Genomic DNA, 8,163 nt, shown 5'->3' with positions numbered 1-8,163 from the left:
CAAGACTTAAGAAATTCCATAGCTTCTTATTTATATGATTACTTTATATTTTTTCAAGGAGAGACGTGTAAAGGGATTTCTTTATGTGGATCTTTACAACCAAAAAATCAGGTCAAAAAGATGATCGATAAGAATATTTACGAAGTAAAATTAGATGCTTCTTCATCATCAAACGAAATTTCTGATATTATTAGGGAACGCCCAGATAAATATAAACCAAACAGTAGTTATATGATTAACATTATACGGGCACTCCAAAAAATGAATTGAAGTGTGTTAATTAATAAATAGACGAAGAAAAATTATTAAATGATGTATAATAAAACACACACACATACACATATTTTAAGAAATTGCATAAATGACATATATTTTAGATACTAAATGGTAATAAATATCATTATTAAAATACAACAAAATCCATCATGTTTTTACATTTGCTAGTATTAAAATTTTTAATTATATGGTTAATTTGAATTAATCTATTGATATTTTCTTTTAATTTTTTCGGTAAAAGCCAAATATTTTCATGTGACAATTGAAGAAGATATAGATATTCTAACGTTTGGGGCCTTTTAAACAACTCTCGTTCATTTTCATCCAGGAATTCATAAATTGTTTTTGTATTATGGTGAATTTCCCAATTCCAACAATAACTATTATTATTTGACGAAAAAATATTAGCAAATGTATTAAAGTGGGGTGTTATAAACATTTTACCACATATAAGCGGATAATCATGACTTAAAACTTTTTCAATAGTATTAACATTCAAATTTATATAAAGGTTTAAATTATCAATATATTTTGACCGGAAAGACAATATGTAATTAGTCTCTTTGTACCGTACGTCATTATTGTCGTTTAGGTAGTTTGAATCGAAACCAATAAAGTATAATCGATCAATTTGACTAGTTGTTAATTTTGATAAATTTATATTACTCTTCATTTCCCAAGGAATGACTATTTCATCAAAATAAAATATATAATTAAAGATTTGAAGATTTATATAATTGGATAGATCTCTAATTTCTATTATATCCGTATACAAACTTTTGAATTCGTTACAATAAGTATTATCGATATTCATTATTTATATATGTTTAGATTTTAAATAGATAACAGAAACTAATCCAAAGTTATTGTATAAATACCAAAAATTGTAAAAAAAAATAAAATTTTTTTAGATTATTTTGGTTGTTCATAACAAGACTATCCAAAGAAACAGCTCTCCTATTTTGACTTGTAAAGTTAAGTTTTGTTTATATTTATGGCCATTTTTATCACTTAATATATATGAAAAAAAATTCCAACCTAAAATTAAAAAACCTCATGATGGCCCAAAATAATAATAATAATAATAATAATAATAATAATAATAATAATAATAATAATAATAATAATAATAATAATAATAATAATAATATCGATTATATGATTCAGGCCCCATTTAACCAAACAAGAATAAAATTATATAGTATACTTATATACTACCAAAATTTCTTAATATACTATAAGAAATTTTATGAGATAATAATGAAGCCGGTCAAACATATATCATATAGTATAAATTATTCTCCTTACTATAAAACTCCTATACTCCCTATAAAAAATATGCAATTTTTCAAAGCTTTTAATCGATCTAAATATCCCCCAAATACCTTAATTGTATTAGAAAATTTTTATCCTCATCTTCGAGCGATAAAATTAATAATTGAATCTATTATTGATTATGAAAGTAGATTATCTAAATATAGAAAACATTTACAACATAAAATTACACGCGCAATTCAAATTCAAAATAATTTTAGGCAATTATACCGATATTTTTTAAACATAATTCATTCAAATGGAAACGAGTATGATAAAGATTATCAAAAGGTATTATATAGTTTCATTTCTCAAGTTGAAATATAAGCAGCAAATGTGTTATTTTATTATATCTAAAAAATATGAATACAACAACATATAATAGTAAAGATAATTATGGAATAAATAATCAAAGTCCATATCAATATACTCAACTTCAACAACCACCACAACATCAGATATCACCATTTAATAACAACAACACCACCACCACCACCGTCGATAACAATCCGGTTCTGATACCACAATCATCTATTCCTTCTGCTGCTACTGTAATTCCGCAAGCACAAGCACAAGGTAATACTAATAATTATTACCAACAACAACAACAACAACAACCTTTTCTAAATCCTAATAATCTACCTACAAATTTTGGTGATGGAAAAAATCCACAAAAAGAAAAAATGAACGAAGAAGTTTTGAATACATTAATAGAGAATTTATCTACTCCCGAATTAAAAAGTTTAACACAAGACTTGGAAAAAACGATAGATTCGCTTAGCGAAGAGTGTATATTTAGTCATTTACTATATGAAATCTTTGATAATGGTATAGAATTTGATATAACAAGTCAAATTAAACAAATATATACAGATCATTTAAATAGAAAAATAAATGAGCGCCATGAAAGGGTATTTGAAAGCTTTTGTGCGCCTTGTACTTATCTAAAACTTGGTTTGCTATATGAAAATATTGAAAAACCACTTCAACATACATCCTGTAATATGAATCCAACGAGGCATGGATATGAAAAGTTTAATATGGGTCCATTTATCCATGGTCGATCCATTTTTCGAATAAACTCTAAGCTGTATCCACCAGAGAATACTGGTTTTTCTGAAACCATTGCATTTCCTCCCGGGGTTTTAATATTTCCAAATAGTAAAATCTTAATGCAAATATTAGCAATGAATCATAATAGAATTTGTAATGGAGTTAAAGTCTGTATGATAAATTCTAGCGAAGAACAAATATCAAATGGAAAAGTTCTTTCAAGGTTTTTAGCCAGAAATAATACACTAGGGTGTGGATATTATGTAAGAGATAAAAATGTTAATATAAGAGATTTAAATAAAAGAAAAAATACCCACCAAAATAAAAAGAGTAAAATAGAGAATAACAATATTGGAATAATACCAGAATTAAAAAAGTTTTTAGATGAATATAACAACAAATCTGATGCCGAAAGTGATGTTGATAATACCAGTAGTAGTAGTAGTAGTAGTAGTAGTTCTAAATGCAAACATAAAAGGAAAATAAATCTTGGACCATTTAAAACCAATTCTTATAGTAGCAGTAGTAGTGATGATGATAATGATGATGATGATAATAACAATCCTTATAATTTATATATAAAATCCGTTGATAGTGATGATAATTTTGATATTGATAATATTTTCCAGAACGGAGAACCCCTGAAATATGTTTTACCGGGAGATAATCCTCAAGATCCTAGAGATATTTGTATGAGAGTATTCGATTTAAATCCCGTACTTATTTCGTTCATTCGAACCATGATGAATATTCAAGGACAGTCAGATAAAAACCACGAAAGGAGTATAATGACTATTAATGAGGATAAAAGCAACAACACCTTAAAATATTTAGACAAAAAGCCCCACTTTCTTTCTAATAACAGGTTATTGTGCCACACATTACATGATATTGTAAGTTTGGCTTTTCTTAATGAAGTACACCAAGAAAATTTAATAGAAATTCCTCCCTTTAATGGGCAGTGCCTTTTAGCTCCATCGAATATTTTGTTTGTAAACAAGCATGGAAATGCAATTATGGTTTCTAATTCTTTGAATCAACCCAGTGATTGTTCTGCATATAATTTTCTCATAAAGCTTATGGATGAATCACATATAAATGATAAATTAATTTCTACTGCTTCAAATACAAATTTGACACACAATGGAAATGTTCCTAGGGCTAAATTAACACCAAGTACTATTGGTAATATATATAATAATATGAAAATTGTAGATGAACAAGTTAGTAGTAATAAGTACCACAAAAGTAAAAATTTTTAAAAAGAAAAAGAAAAATATATCGAATTTATAAATAAACATTCTGATATGTTTAATGATATACACAATAAATTGAAAAATTCAGCTGATATATTTGTTAATTACTTCTGTGAATTTAATGATGATTTCAATGAAAAGGTTGAGTTTAAGGATCATGAATTTGCCTTTGATGTTGCCAGGAAATTTTATCCACAATTAATATTAAATGCAAAAAATAATAAAAAACAATATACTTTAGATTTTTCAGTAAAAAATGGAGAAAGACCAATAATAGACAATTCTATTCCCAACATCGTTTACGTAAAAAACCTAGGTTTTGTTACGTTAACAAATATATGCAATGGAGCGCCCCTAGTTCTAAAAAACTCTGTAGTTTATATTCAAAATTTGTACAACCGATTCACCAAAAACAAAAATGCTCTATATTTAGAAGCACCTGGTATGTGTTCTAAAAAGAGGACCAAGGGAATGATAACACACGGTCAAAATTATGATGAGGATGATGATGATGATGATAATTTTACAATGCATACTAGAGGGGAAATGGTGACTAATATGCCCCCAAAAAATAAACCATCTGATGATGTAATTAATATGTTTGGCGAAGAATCTGATTTTGATTATCTGGGACATATTCGACGGAAAGATTGTACAGGACCCAGTATCCATGATTACATATCAAAATATTCTACTGATAATTCGAATTGTTTACGGCCATTTTAATGACATTTCGGTTATTTTCAAAACAATAGCACATATAAAGTACATATATATATATTTATGTATATTAAAGTTTATGTTAGATAACTAAAATACTGATTACCTGGTTATTGTGTGACATTATGGCTGCAGCAAAAGTTACAAATTTGCAGACACTTCTAAAGCATGACATTATGCTATTGTGGGTTTCCTCTTTAAATTTTATTATTATTATTATTATTATTATTATTATTATTATTATTATTATTATTATTATTATTATTATTATTATATAAAAATTTAATTAACAACTTATAATAATTTTTTGTCACACCTTAAACATAAATTAGCAAAAACTTTTAAACTGTTTAAATACAAGTATATATATATTATCGTTAATTTTTTTTTATTTATTATTGTCGGTGACAAAGGAAAGTATTGAGATATAACATATTTTCTAAACAAATTAAAAAATAAACTATGGAAAAATATAATCTATTCAATAATAGTTTAGAAGGTGGTGTTGAATCTGAAGCAAAACTAACTCGTATCATATTTCAAGAATTATTGAAAAAAATTTTAAACGATGAATCTAAAGAGAATTCTGCTTTGAAAAATATAACAGAACGCATTTTTGATTACAATAACATAGATTCTTTATCAAATGTTGATATTTTCAACAACACAAAGAAAATACTTTTACTGAAAAAATATATTGCCGATGATGATTTTAATATAACAACATTTGTTCTTCAGACTTTACGGGAAGTTTTTGATAAGGTTCAGAATGTTCCAATATCAAACTCAAAATACCCACAGATGATTCAAGCAATTGGACATATAAACCGCAATATGAAAGCTATGTTGTATAAAGTATCAGTTTTGAGGGACCAAAATTTGGATAAATTAACTAAACTTGCTGAATTATTAAATAATAAGAAATCTACAAACACTTTAACAGATGAATTAACACCCATAGATAATAAAGATTTGATTATTAATATGGTATTTTGTTCGTTGTTTAATATAGGTTTTCATTTTATTACCGATATGTTATTTAAGCAAGTGGCTATATCTAATAAAGATAACCACCAGGATTCTACGATACTTGATTTTTTAAGCGAAAAATACTCGGATAATAATGTTACCTTTACAGGACACCCCCAAATGAAAGTTGATAATAATGTTAATTATCTTTCGGAAAATTCTAAGAATGCTAATATTATTACAAGGGAAATAACAAAAAATCTAGAAAAAATTAACAACAATAATAACAAAATGGGATATAATAATGTCATTAATGATAATGATGATCAATTTGAAATTAAGAATAATAAAACGAAAATTAGTAAGGAAAATTATAACCTTAAATTAACAAATGGTTTTTTATTGAACTCGGTCATGCAAAATAGTAATGATAACTATACCAAAGAAAAAGAAGAAGAAGAAGAAGAAGAAGAAGAAGGAATTGTTCAAGAAAAGGAGGAACTTCATGATGATAAGATGGACGATAAAATATTTATCAATGAAAATTCTAGTGATGACCAAAAAACGGAAAAATATTTGATAAAGAAATTTGTTGCAGAGACAACGAAAAAAATAACAGCGACAATAATGCTAGTTATATAATAGAAAATAACAAAACTTTTATTTCATATAAGCGGGGAGAAGAAGCTACGTATAATGACTTTAATAATGATACAGAGAAGAAAGAAAACGTAAAAGAGTTTAATGATCACGCACCACAAAAAAACAGTTTTTCCGATGATAATATCCCCATCACCAGAGATTTTGATCATGATAATGTTAACTTTATCATAAAGGATAATTATACATCACGGGAAACCCATTTTTCTGAGGATAATACTACCACTATCAATAATAAGGAAGACGAAGATGACGAAGGAAAAAAAGAAGACTCTGACAACGACGAAGTATTTGTCGATGATGATAGTGATAATGCTAACTTTATCATAAAGGATAATTATACATCACGGGAAACTCATTTTTCTGAGGATAATACTACCACTATCAATAATAAGGAAGACGAAGATGACGAAGGAAAAAAAGAAGACTCTGACAACGACGAAGTATTTGTCGATGATGATAGTGATGATGCTAACTTTATCATAAAGGATAATTATACATCACGGGAAACTCATTTTTCTGAGGATAATACTACCACTATCAATAATAAGGAAGACGAAGATGACGAAGGAAAAAAAGAAGACTCTGATAACGACGAAGTATTTGTCGATGATGATAGTGATAATGCTAACTTTATCATAAAGGATAATTATACATCACGGGAAACTCATTTTTCTGAGGATAATACTACCACCATTAATAATAAGGAAGATGAAGGAAAAAAAGAAGACTCGGATGATGATGATGATGATGATGATGATGATGAATTGGGTGATGATGAAGTATTTATCAACGAAAACAATAGCAACAATAAGAAGAGAAAAGGTAGCTTTGAAATATTTCAATATAAAAGAATCCGTTTAGGAGCCAACAATGAAAATAATGATAATGATAATAATAGTACTAGTATTTTTAAAGAAAAAGATCATTTTAATATACATGAAAATAAATACATGCCAATTGACAATGATAACGAAAATGAATATAAGGAATATCACGATGAAAATGAAAAATTAATCATTAACAAAGAAGGAAATATTGATATTGAAATAAAAAAAGATAAACCCATTTTATCTATAAATCAAAACAAATTTAATTTATCCCCAGAAATATTAACACCTTATAATCAAAGTAATATATTATTTAGATAAAATATTTATAAACCAATCCTTGACAGACATAAATTACCCCACAAAATTTGTAAGCAACCCGTCTGTTGGTTTATTTGTGTTTGGGGTAATATATTTGAGTCCTACATAAATCAAAATAGCAAATAACAAAACGAGAAATATTGCTAACATTATTTTATTGAAAGACTTTATGCAAAATAAACATTTATGTAGGCTATCCATTTTAGTAATTATGTAACTCACTCGTCTGTTGGTTTATTTATATTTTTTTGGTTTATTTTAAATAAATGTTTTTATACAAAAATATTCGTTATCATTATTAATTTAGCTAAAATTACTTTAAAATGAATTAAAATATATTTATCAATAAATATATGATTAAAAAACTTTATGTATATATGATATATCATTTTCTAATATCTAATTATTTCCAATCTAACGGACCAATGTATAGAAAACTTTCTATATTATTATTATTGTTACTTTTATTTTTTTTAAATTCAAGTAGAGCACAACATAATAAATCCCCGCTTCGTGTATATTTTGGAGATTATATCAATGAAAATGAAAGGCGGTTTATATATTATAAAATCAACTTTAATAAAATACACACGGATATTTTATTTGTTAAAAGAAAATGTAATGATGAAAAACTAACTAATTATATATTACCAATAATTCACAATTTTGAAACATTTTTTGGGGTTGTTCATCAACACAAACCCTTTCGTTTAAATTACAATAATTTTACTTGTTATACTTATTTTTCCTCGTCGGTTTATAGT

The 8,163-nt window shown here is 26.3% G+C and overlaps 1 protein-coding gene across 1 annotated transcript in view; it reads left to right on the top strand.

Moving 5' to 3' along the window:
• The first annotated feature begins 1,952 nt into the window (after positions 1 to 1,952).
• LOC137656274 (proliferating cell nuclear antigen-like) overlaps positions 1,953 to 8,163 on the top strand; it is a 58,382-nt gene continuing 52,171 nt past the window's right edge. The window contains exons 1-3 of the mRNA XM_068390445.1: positions 1,953 to 2,166; positions 4,333 to 4,487; positions 5,358 to 5,474. Coding sequence (XP_068246546.1) covers positions 1,953 to 2,166; positions 4,333 to 4,487; positions 5,358 to 5,474 — 486 coding nt within the window. The remainder of the gene's footprint in view (positions 2,167 to 4,332; positions 4,488 to 5,357; positions 5,475 to 8,163) is intronic.

Source organism: Palaemon carinicauda, chromosome 17 (genome assembly GCF_036898095.1).
Source record: "Palaemon carinicauda isolate YSFRI2023 chromosome 17, ASM3689809v2, whole genome shotgun sequence".
NCBI classification, from domain to species: Eukaryota; Metazoa; Arthropoda; class Malacostraca; order Decapoda; family Palaemonidae; genus Palaemon; species Palaemon carinicauda.
The sequence above is the reverse complement of the archived record's forward strand: the minus strand, read 5'-3'. Positions and strand labels throughout refer to the sequence as shown.